The sequence below is a fragment of the Mustela nigripes genome, chromosome 1, assembly GCF_022355385.1.
Source record: "Mustela nigripes isolate SB6536 chromosome 1, MUSNIG.SB6536, whole genome shotgun sequence".
In the NCBI taxonomy this organism is placed as follows: Eukaryota; Metazoa; Chordata; class Mammalia; order Carnivora; family Mustelidae; genus Mustela; species Mustela nigripes.
The window spans coordinates 21,154,096-21,166,873 of NC_081557.1; the positions used below are offsets into that span (position 1 = coordinate 21,154,096).

Genomic DNA, 12,778 nt, shown 5'->3' on the forward strand with positions numbered 1-12,778 from the left:
AGAGGATGGGCCTTCTGCAACAGAGCTAATGGCTATCAACATAGACAATATGTCGGAAAGAGAATTCAGGCTAACAATTACCCAGGCAATAGCTAGGCTGGAGAAAGACATGGATGACCAAACGGAATTGATTAGGGCAGAACTGAAAGCCACCAGGGATGATGTTCACAATGTTAGGGCAGAACTGAAAGCTACCAGGGATGATGTTCACAATGCTCTCAATGAGTTCCAATCTAATCTAAATTCTCTAAAAGCTAGGGTAACTGAGACAGAAGATAGAATTAGTGATCTGGACGACAAACAGATAGAGAGAAAGGATCAGGAGGAAGCCGGGAACAAACAGCTTAGAAGCCATGAAAACAGAATCAGGGAAATAAATGATGCCATGAAACATTCCAACATCAGAATTATCGGAATCCCTGAAGGGGAGGAGAAAGAAAGAAGTCTAGAATATATAGTGGAACAAGTTCTTCATGAAAATTTTCGCAGTCTTGTGAATGGAATCAGCGTTCATGTACTAGAGGCAGAAGGGTCTCCCCCCAAGATTATAGATTCCAAAAAAAATCAAGGCACCTGACAGTAAAATTGAGAAATCATAATTGTAGACACAATCTCTTGAAAACCGCTAGGACAAAGAGGCTCCTTACGTACAGAGGAAAGCCCATCAGAATAACATCAGACCTGTCCACAGAAACCTGGCAAGCCAGAAAGGACTGGCTAGATATATTCAGGGTACTAAATGAGAAGAACATGCAGCCAAGAATACTTTATCCAGCAAGACTGATATTCAAAATAGATGGAGAGATAAAGAGTTTCCAAGACTGGCAAGGCTTAAAAGAGTATGCGACCACCAAGCCGACACTGCAGGAAATATTAAGGGGGGTTCTGTAAAAGAGGAAAAATCCTAAGAATAGCATTGAACAGAAATATAGAGACAATCTACAGAAAGAAAGACTTCAAAGGTAACATGATGTCAATAAGAACATATCTATCAATAATCACTCTCAATGTGAATGGCCTAAATATACCCATAAAATGACACAGGGTTGCAGATTGGATAAAACGACGGGACCCATCCATATATTGTCTACAAGAGACCCATTTCAAACCTAAGGATACACAAAGACTGAAAGTGAAGGGATGGAGAAGCATCTTTCATGCCAATGTACCTCAAAAGAAGGCCGGGGTAGTGATTCTCATATCAGATAAATTAGATTTTAAACTAAAGACTGTAGTCAGAGATATAGAAGGACACTACATTATTCTTAAAGGGACTATCCACCAAGATGATCTAACAATTGTAAATATCTACACCCCCAATATGGGAGCAGCCAATTACACAAGAAAACTATTAATCAAGATAAAGAGTCATATTGATATGAATACATTAATAGTAGGAGATCTTAACATGCCTCTCTCAGTAATAGACAGATCATTGAAGCAGAAAATCAATAAAGAAACAAGAGCATTGAATGACACATTGGACCAGATGGACCTCATAGATCTATACAGAACATTCCACCCTGAAACAACAGAATACTCATTCTTCTCAAGTGCACATGGAACCTTCTCAAGAATAGACCACAGACTGGGTCACAAATCAGGACTCAACTGATACCAAAAGACTGAGATTATTCTCTGCATATTCTTGGATCACAGTGCTTTGAAACTGGAGCTCAATCACAAGGAAAAGTTTGGAAGGAACTCAAACACCTGGAAGCTAAAGACCACCTTGCTTAAGAATGCTTGGATCAACCAGGAGATAAAAGGAGAACTTAAACAATTCATGGAAACCAATGAGAATGAAGACACTTCGGTCCAAAACCCATGGGATACAGCAAAGGTGGTCCTAAGGGGGAAATACATGGCCATCCACACCTCCCTCAAAAAAATTGAAAAATCCAGAATACACCAGCTGTCTCTACACCTTAAAGAACTGGAGAATCAACAACAAATCAAACCAGCTCCACACATAAGATGGGAAATAATCAAGATTAGAACAGAGATCAATGAGGTAGAAACTAGAGATACAGTAGAACTTATCAATGAAACCAGAAGCTGGTTTTTTGAAAGAATCAATAAGATCGATAAACCATTGGCCACACTAATCCAAAAGAGAAGAGAGAAAGCTCAAGTTAATAAAATTATGAATGAAAAGGGAAAGATCACAACTAACACCAAGGAAGTAGAAACAATCATCAGAATTTATTATCAACAGTTATATTCCAATAAGCTAAGCAACCTAGATGAAATGGATGCATTCCTGGAAAACTATAAACTCCCAAATTGAACCAGGATGAAATTGACAACCTGAATAGACTGATATCTAGTAACGAGATTGAAGCAGTGATCAAAAACCTCCCCAAAAACAAGAGCCCAGGACCTGACAGATTCCCTGGGGAATTCTTCCAAACTTTCAAAAAAGAAATAACAACTATTCTCCTGAAGCTGTTTCAAAAAATTGAAGCAGAAGGAAAACTTCCAGACTCTTTTTATGAAACCAGCATTACGCTGATCCCCAAACCAAAGACCCCACCAAAAAGGAGAATTTCAGACCAATATCCCTATTGAATATGGATGCTAAGATTCTCAACAAAATCCTAGCAAACAGGATCCAACAGCACATTAAAAAGATTATCCATCATGACTAGGTGGGATTCATCCCTGGGTTACAAGGATGGTTCAACATTCACAAATCAATCAATGTGATAGAACAAATCAGTAACAGAAGAGAGAAGAACCACATGGTCCTCTCAATGGATGCAGACCTTCAGTTTGTTTCTTGAGATTAAGAGTCTTATTTATGGTTTGTCTCCCTCTCTGGTTGCATCTTGTGGTGATCAGTCTTTTTTTCAGGATCATGAGATTATAGAATTTTAGAGGTGGAAGTGACTTGAGATAATTTGTAATCCAACCCAAAACCCAGAGCTTTTAAGAGACTCGTACTCTGATCTTCCTACTCCTTGTCTAAATCTCTTCCATTAATATATATAATAAATTAACTGGACTAATGCAGTCAACATAAAATTGGGCCAGATTGTAAAGGGTTAGATAGTAAAGTTTCTTTAAAGAAGTGAAATACAAAAGATAATAAAAGTCAAAGAACGAGACTTTCTTACTCCACTAAACTGTATTTAAGTACCTAACTATGCTGTCATTAACAAAGTTACTAATTTTTTTCCATATCAACCTAAATTGGTGATGATATTTTAGAAAAAATTTGAATGTTTTAAATCAATCTTTACATAATCTGAGTCAACAGATTAGTTTACATTGAATCAATAATGTATGTTTTTTAGATGTTAGCGACAACATTTTTGTTGATTTCCTTATCAGATTACATAATATGATGAGTTAGCTCCTTGGCCTTTCATCTAAACCACTAGGGTATTAGGATGAGTGGAGATGAACCAGTGGAAGAGGGGTCACAAATTCATTTTCTTTCAGGATTCGGGTAGTTTGCATGTGATATGGATAAGCTGTGTTGAACTGGAGAGCCTTTGTCTTCAGTTAAACTTGTATTTGCCATTCAGCTCCAAGAACGTGTTGCCATATAGAATAATGGGCTCTGTATTATCAGTTCTTCCAATTACTGAAGAGAAACGAGAAATCCAGACTTTAATATGAAATCTGTCAGATTGTAAAAGTAGAAAGTAGGTTGAAAGTTTTTAAACAAACTATATTTCTCAGGCAAATCATCTATACAGTGGGGATAAAAGAGCTCTACCATAGAACTTTCACTTTTAAAATATGCATTCATTTGGTAACCTTTGAAAAACCATTACTCAATCTTGCCCTTTGAGAATTTGAAATTTAATGATCACTTAATTAACCATGCAAATGAATTACTATATTCTCACATAGTATATATTATGTGTGATAATAGAATTATGGAGAAAGTAGTATGGGAGTTCAGAGAAAGGATGCATTAGATTTATTAAATATATGAACAGAAGGAAATCTTAGAATTTCAAATTAGCAATAAATTAAAGCCAGAGGAAATTTGGGTATTCCAAAATAGCAATGATTTGCTAAGGAAATTGTGAAGGAAAACTGGGTATAATTAATGGTATAATATGTGGTAAATAACATTAAGCAGCATTTCAGTGCCCCATAAAATTGGTTATGCTATGAGTAGAATCATACCCCTTTATAATTATAATGATTTTTAGAATATATATCTCTATATCATGGAAAACTGATAAAATGGGTGTGGTCTACAATGCTGAAAGGTGACAGTATAATATACTTTTACTATATTAAGATTTTAATTTTCCTACATGTTTTATATTAAACATTATTATCTTTTTATTGGAACTTTTCATTTTTATCTTTCATTAGTTCTTTAAGCAGCTTTTAAAAGTTATTAATAAAAATCCTTACTGTCAATGAGAAAAATCTATTAAATTTGGTAAGAAAATCCCATCTGTAACTTCAATAAAGTATCTAAGAATATAGAATCTTAGAAGTGTTTATTTTTTATTATCTGCCTTAGGACTACAAGGATTTAAGTGTTTTTATAAAACAATAAAAGAAGAGTAATTTGATGGTTTATTTACTCTTTATAACCTTTAGAAAGTGTCATGCTTTTTTAAAAAATGCTTGCTTCAGGCTGTAGTTTTACAAGATGTGCTGTGTATTGGTCAGGCCTCTTCAATTCTTGACCCTGAACAGATTCAGGGACATAGTACATACAGCGGGCACATGTCCAAGCAGCCAAAACTGTAACTGGATACTTCTGTTCTCCTTTTCAAACTCATAATCTACCTCCTACGAAATTGTGCAATTCAGTTTCTTACGTGGTCTAATAAAATACTAATCATTCTTTCAGATAGTTTCTTAGTTTGATTAGCTACAAAGTATTCAAGATAAATATCATTAATATGCATGGAATAGCCTAAAAGTTCATATTTTAAAGAACCTCTTTCCTAATTGGTATTAAAGCTACTGTTTTCATATTACTCAACTTAGTCTATTATAAAGATTTCTGAAATAGAAAAATATTCTAAGAACATTCATAGCAATTCTTAATGCTTTTGTTTTTCTATACAACAAATATTTCTAGTTGTTATTTTGAAATGTTCTACAGAATATCAGAATGTATTTGTATATTTAAACTAGGTAATTTGATTTTGAATGTCTATCTTCTGTGGGATATGAAGATTAAATTCTGAGGTTCTTGAAGGAAAGGAGTGTATCATAACAATCCATACTGTCCTATGGCACCCAGAATCTTAAAGGTGATAAAATGGCATGTTTAAGAGGCTCTGGAGACAGATCATCTAGATTCAAATACTAGCTCTGCTCGTTAGCTGCTGTGTGCATTTTGGTGAGTTACCTGTTCTCTTGCTAACCTAGCATTTATAAAATGATGATAATAAGAGTACTTACCTTGAAAAATTATACCTATGATTGAATTAATACATAAAAAGTGCTTAGAATATCTAAATCACAGTAAGATCACAGAACTCGTTTAACCAGGCCCATGTAAAGAAAGCAGTATCTTGCACATTTTCAATCCAGCTGTTTTGGGATTTGATAAGATGCATACATCTGTGAAATATAACCCTTATCAAGATATAAAGTGTTTCTGTCTACCTAGGCCAGTTCTACCCTTACTTCCTCCCCAGGAGGCAACCCTCTTTTGATTATTTTCCACTGTCAATTAGTATTGTTTTTTCTGACATTTCATATAAATGGAATCATACATATGTACTCTTTTAGGTAAGGCTTCTTTCACTCAGCGTGATGTTTTAAATTCATCCATGTTGTTGTGTCTGTCAGCATACAGATTAAGTGTACATCTATATATTTCATTTTCTCTGGGGTGATTATAAATTATATTGTGTTTTTAATTTTTTTTTCTGCATTTTTATTGTTACTGTATAGAACCAGGATAGTTTGGGTGTTGATGATGTATCCTGAGACCTTGTTGAACTCAGTTATTAGTTCTGGTAGATTTTTTATAGATTCTTTGGGGTTTTCCATGTATACAACCATGTCCTGTACAAATAGAGACAGTTTATTCTGTGTGATTTGTTTCCTTCCTCCTTTTTTTTTTTCTCTCCTCTCTTTCTCTTCTCGTTCCTTTTTTCCTTTCTTTGCCTTTCCATCCATCCAGTCTTTTATCATTAAATATGATGTTAAGTATAGTGTTTTTCACTATAAAATGAGGAATTTTATGAAATTGAGGTAATTCTCTCTCCAAACTGGCTGAGAGTTTTTATTATAAAGGAGTGTTGGGTTTTGTCAGTTGTCTTTTCTCTGTTAATTATGATGGTCATGTGATTTTTCTTTAGCATATTCATATGGTGAGATATATCAACTTAATATTGTTGTTGAATCAGCCTTATATATCTAGAATAAATTCTACTTGGTGATGGTGTATAACATTTTATACATTGCTGGATTCCATTAGCTGATATGTTGTTGAAGATTTTTCCATCAAAACTTGTGAGAGGTCTTAGTTTTCTTTTTTTTTCTTTTGGTACTGTCTTTGTGTAGTTTTGGTGTCATAGTACACAGGCCTTATGAGTTATGATGTGTTCCTTCCTCTTTCTGGAAAAGACTGTGTAAAATGGTGTTAATTTTTTATATGTTTGGTAGAATTATCTAAAGGTGAAACCATGGGGCCTGGACATTTATTTTTTGGGGAGCTTTTTAACTAGTGGTAATAGGGCTATTTGGATTGTCCGTATCACCTTGGATGAGGTTTGGTAGTTTGGGGTTTTGAAGAATAGTCCATTTTTGTAAGTTGTCAAATTTATAAGCATAAAATTGTTTGTAGCATTCCCTTATTAACTTTTTAATGGTTGCAGCATCTTTGTACATTGTTTCTTTTAGCTCTTAGAGTGTATTTAAATTGTCCATGTAAAGTCTTTGTCTAGTAAGTGCCTTGTCTGCACTTGCTCCAGTTCTTTTTAACTTTTTTTTTGCCTGGTGGTGGGGCACGCGCGGGGGTGCTGTGTATGGATCACACTTTGTTTCTTTGTATGCTTGGTATTTTTTGTTGAGAACTGGATATGGACATTTTGAATATGTGGCAACTCTGGAAATCAGATAGTCTCCCTTCCCAGGGTTGGTTGTTGTCATTGTTTAGTAATTTTTCTGAAAAAATTTTGTGAAGTCTGCTGTTTCTGTCATGTGTGGCCACCGGTCATTGTGCTCTTAATTTAATGATCAGCTAGGGCTTTGTTTGGCAGAGATTTTCTTAAATACCAGGAGCCAAAAGAAAAAAAAGCAATTCCCAGGTTTTACAGAGGGACTCTCTCTATGTTTGTTGGGGAATACCTTCAACACTGTATATAGGTACTTTTCAAGTCTTCCTGTTGAATTTTTTTTAATTTAATTTAATTTTTTCAGTGTTCCAGGATTCACTGTTTATGCATCACACCCAGTGCTCCATACAATACATGATCTCCTTAATACCCAGCGCCAGGCTCACCCCACCTCCCCAACCCACCTCCCCTCCAGAACCCTCAGTTTGTTTCTTAGTCTGTTGAATTTTTTAACAGAAGTTTCAGATTTTTCTAGTGATACCTTGTATTTATGGTGTCGGCTCTTTTAGGAGTGTTATATGATTTTAAACAAAATCAAAGGATTTTTGTAAATAACTCCTTCCTGCTTGGCTTTGGGCCTTGTTTCTTGACTTTGGGTCTTCCCTTTGTGCCTTTGCAGTCTTTGCAGGTGATCTTCCTGTTCTTTTTATTTGATGCTTGTTTGTCTGGTCGTGGCTGTGGGGTGGGGGAATTCGGGTATTCTCTGACTTTATTAAGCTTCAATTCTTAGGCGAAACTCTGTCTAAGGCTGAGGTCCTCACAAAAGTTCTGTTCCTCCTTTTGTTTTTAATGCTGGGCCTACTGTATTCCTGCTGTTGTTCTGTGCCACCCCCCACCCCATTGAGCTGTTATTTTATTTTCCTAGCCTGCTTCCAGCTGCAGTGGCTTTCCACAGGAGCTCTCATGCTGTAGTTTTTATTGCCCCTCCCCCTGTAGATTAGACTCTTGTTCCTTAAGGGAGATGAGGAAGACTGTTCTGTCTAGGTATCGTGGTCCCTTTCTCAGCTGTGGAAAGTTTCCGCTAGTGTTCTTAAGGATCATTTTTGTTGCCCTTTCCCTTACAGATTAAGATTCTTCGTCTGTAGGGAAAATAGGGAAAATAGGTTGTGGTGCTCTCCTCTTCCCCAGCCAATACTACAGGGGAGAGCTTCTCAGGTTGTTGGATTCTTCCCGTCATTCCCAGTAAGCACTTGGTGGACTTCCTGGAGGAAAACAACTGGTAAAAAGTATAAAACCTCCTTGTTTCTGGGGCTCCTGGGAATTCACATTCTTACTCTAGTCCGTGTTCTGCCTTTAGCAATTTATTAAGAACTTTCAGCTGAGTTTTCTTACCAGTACTCAGCCGTTTATGTCGCAGGTAAGCAAATGCTGTGGTTCTCTTTTCCCTGCAGGAGAGAATTATCCAGAGTTTGGATTAATTGAATGATCTGGGACCTCAGTTCTCTGATGGGTTTGTCTATTTAGTTTGCAATTTTTCCAGATTTTTTCTTGTTGTAAGCATGAGAGGATGCTCTTTTTATCTCTCTAGAAAGAGAAGAAGTGTAAAGTTTTAAAGTCCTAATTTTTCTAGCATTTTTCTTTTTTATTTAGGAAGCAGAAACTCAATATGAAGAGCAGATTGGGAAAATTATCATGGAGACACAAGAACTTAAATGGCAAAAAGTGAGTGTTTTTTTTTAAGATTTACCCTAGAGAGAGTGAGCACACACTGGAGTGCACGTGAGTGGTGGGGGAGGAGTAGAGGGGAGAGAAACTCAAGCAGACTCCTCTGAGCGTGGAGCTGATGTGGGGCTCAGTCTCCCCATCCTGAGATCAGGACCTAAGCCTAAATCAAGAGTTGGATGCTTAATGAATGGAACCACCCAGGTAACCCCAAAGCGAGTATTTTTAATTTTTATTTCAGATTAGTCTTTTTAACATCTATTTAAAGAGGTATTCTAATCCTTAATTGCAGTTTGAATTTTAAAATTTCCTAAACATGTTTAGGGATTATGCATCATTTTAAACAAAGTCTCAAGAGAATTCTGACCAAAATTGTTTTAATAACATTTGGGCCTCCAGAACACTAAGAATGAAATTTTTCCCCAAGATTTCAGATAATAATGCTGAAAACGACTATGATCTATTTAATGTCTGGGAAACATATTGTGTATTATAAAGGAGTCAAAATATTTTCCAAGAAGTGAAACCTCTTTATTTTCCCAGGCTCTTATTACATACTGTAACCAAATATTTAAAAACAGTGACAACAACAACTCAGTATCAGAGGGACACCTGGTTGGCTTTGTCTTGGTCCCGGAGTCATGGTTCAAGCCCCATGCTGCATGTGGAGACTGCTTAAAAACAAACAAAAAAAACCCACTAGTATCATCAGATCCGATTCTCTTTCTGGCCTTATTTATATAGAAGCGTTTTTGATGTGCTTCTGTCTTTCCACCAAATAATTTTAATAGCTAAAAATTGAAATCTTAGTTATGATGGCACCCCTTCTTTTAACTATTTGGTAGTATTGAAATAGGATGTTGGAGGTGACATATCAGAATCAGAATTCAAGTGACAGAGGATAGCTCAAACTAGAAATGATGGGAATTTTGAGACCAGACAGGTACAAAAGGAGTAAACTAGAGTTGGATTTTATGAGGCACAGGTCTCAAACTTCTCTGCAGAAAGAAAAAGCAGATAAACACCAAGTACAAATGGAAACTCCAAGCAAATTTCAAAGTATGAAGTTATGTCTTATTTTTGGATAGAGTCAACAGTATAAAGTTATCCATATCCTTAAATTAATCAGTGTGTTTAATACAATCCAATACCAGGAATGTGTTTTGCTGTACCTAAGCTGTTTTAAGGTTTATGTGGAAATAAACGTACAAGAGTGTCTGGGAAATTTTTGAAAAAGAACAGAACAAAATAGCTACACTAGTTTTAATTTTTTTTTAATTTTTATTTAATGATTTTATTTATTTATTTGAAAGAGAGAGAACACAAGTAGGCAGCGAGGCAGCCAGAAAGAGAGGTAGAAGCAGGCTCCTGCTGAGCAGAGAGCCCAATGCGGGGCTCGATCCCAGGACCCTGGGATCATGACTTGAGCCAAAGGCAGAGGCTTTAACCCACTGAGCCACCCAGGTGCCCCATTATGCTAGTTTTGAAATATATTCTTATGAACTGTAGTTATTAAGGTAGCTTGGTGTAGCATACATGGATAGGTATTCCTCAGAACACAATAGAGTCTAGAAATAGATCCAAATCACAATATAAATTAGTGAATGATAAAGATGGCATTTTTTTATTCTGACAAAATTCCAAACTTTTTTGGGAATTTTTATGTCCTTTTGAGCTAAAGCAGTAAGTAGTTAAATGGAATCAGTGAATCTCCTCATCTTTAGAACAATAAAACTTGCCCATGTATTCTATAAGAGTGCAGTTACAGAGAAATTCAAGTTCCTTAAGGTTCCTCAGTAAACCCCTGAGGCATAGAGCTATCCAAGTAAATTGTTGACTTTCCCAGGACAAAACGGGTCACACCTTCTTGATCTAAAGGGACATTATGGGAAACCGAACGTATATTTACAGTGATAAAATACATAAAGATGAAACAGTATTTGGGCACAGTACTACAAAGAATTGGGGCCATGGTTATTTTATTTATTTTTCTTGAACAGATCTTTATCTTTACCCATTGGGTTTCTTGACTGGGAAACAACAGTGTTTGAAGACTGGTATAAAATGTGATTGAGCCTTTCTCTATTAGGCTTTTAGACTATTGGCTCTAGTTCTTAACTTCTGGTTTTAAGAGATATTATATGAAGTTAGGTAGAGGTTTGCTGCTAATATCAGTAAGACATTTTGCCAACAAAGAATGCTACTTCAAAGAGATCTTAATTTGGTCATATGCAAAGGTACCAGTAAGTCAGTAACTAAATTAGCTGTGATCTGATTACAATAGAAAAATCCTCAGGGATCTAAAAAAAAATCAGGGAAGAATTTAATTTTGCAGTTCTGTTTACATAGTAGATTCCTTTCTCTTATGCTAATGGGTGCGGTGTCAAAAAGGGGAAAATAATATGTCTCACTTGAGGATCCAAGGATAACAGTTGGAGGCTGAAACAGTGGGGAGTATCTCTGGATTATTAGAGATATTCACTATCTGAGTAGCTCAGTGACTCTGAGGAAAAGGTTATGTGATGATGGCAGGATTTATGGTATAAGTAAAGTATTTGCAAAGTTTCTTTTAATATTTAGAGAAATTTCTCTTTGCAAGTTTGAGGATAAAATGAGAACTTGGGGGCATGATTTGCCTTCAGCAGTATCATTGATTTGCCCACTTGATTTTTTTCCCCTTCATTTTTCTTATCTAGTTCAGAAAAGTATTTCCCCTGTGCCCCCACCCTTTTTAAATAATAAATATCTACAAGTGTCTCTACCAAGAGGCTCACTACTTTAGTGCTTGATGACTAGAGTGGGAGCATTACATTAAGTTGTTTTATCTGTAGGGCCTCCAGTTTATTCTACTTTTGTTCAAAGCCTTTTTGAACATCTGGATTTGAGATCTCGTAATGGGGCTATTTCCCATTCCAGTTTTTGTTGCATATTAAATCTCCTATTTCTAGGTTTAAGGCTGGTCACAAAAAGTAAGGAGGAAGCTAGAGGTCACATTTACTTGAGAATGTACTCCTCAGAGAACCTATCCCTGAGGTCTTCAATAAATTCTTTCCTTGCTTACAGGAATGGATTAGAGTCTAATTTATTTTCACAGAAAACTGGACAATAGGTTCTGAAAGATTTTATCCAACATCTACAGCCTTTCTAAACCTGTCTGCCTTCCTGTGCATTTTGCGATTTTCTGTCATTCCTGGGATCTTTTCACTTTGCTTTTTCTATTCTTTTTTTTTTTTTTTTTTTTTTTTTGAGATTATGAACCATTGGTTCAGATCTGGGAATTGGTATTACTACTTTTTAAAATAAGTTATAAGAATTAAAATTCTTTTAAAGTTTATTTTGTATTTTTAATATTCTTTATGCCCAGCACAGGGCTTAAACTCACACTCTGGAGTCCAAGAATCCCATGCTGTTCAGACTGAGCCAGCCAGGCACCCCAAGAATTAAAATATTTTAAAACAATTGCTAACTTCAGGAAAAATAAGAAGCTCTGTTAGGTAGAAATGTAATTACAGTATATTATATGGGTGAGCAGTGAATAAACATTGCATAGTCATGATAGTATAAATACTGAAGATTGATTTAAGTCACAGTTTTTATGTAACTCTTTTGGAAGAATAGAGAGAGCAGATGTTAGGTTATACAAGAAAGCCAAACTCCAACTATCATAATAGAAGTCAGATAAAATTTTTAAGTTGGTAAATCAACATATATTTAGAAACCTGGAATCAAATAACAAACATTCAAAGTGGTTCCCACTTTTAGATCTAATTTCTGTTTAATTGTGAAAATTATTCACTAAACATAGGGAAAAAAAGTTTGAAGTCATCTTGAATCTGAAGAACAGAACACACAGCTTCTATTAAAGAAGGGGAGAAGAGAAGAAAAAAAAATGGAATCATATATGTGGATTTTAAAAAATGCCTTATGGTGGTTTTGATTTTATAAAAAAATTTGATGAATTTAAAGAATTGTATCCTCTGAACATTTGTGCTTAGATAATAAAATGGGTTTCTTTGGAAACTAAAAGACTGTAGGCGTCTTATATACTAAGACTATTA

The 12,778-nt window shown here is 35.5% G+C and overlaps 1 protein-coding gene across 1 annotated transcript in view; it reads left to right on the plus strand.

Moving 5' to 3' along the window:
- Positions 1-12,778, plus strand: part of CCDC73 (coiled-coil domain containing 73) — a 170,139-nt gene that overhangs the window by 70,935 nt on the left and 86,426 nt on the right. The window contains exon 3 of the mRNA XM_059406402.1: positions 8,649-8,720. Coding sequence (XP_059262385.1) covers positions 8,649-8,720 — 72 coding nt within the window. The remainder of the gene's footprint in view (positions 1-8,648; positions 8,721-12,778) is intronic.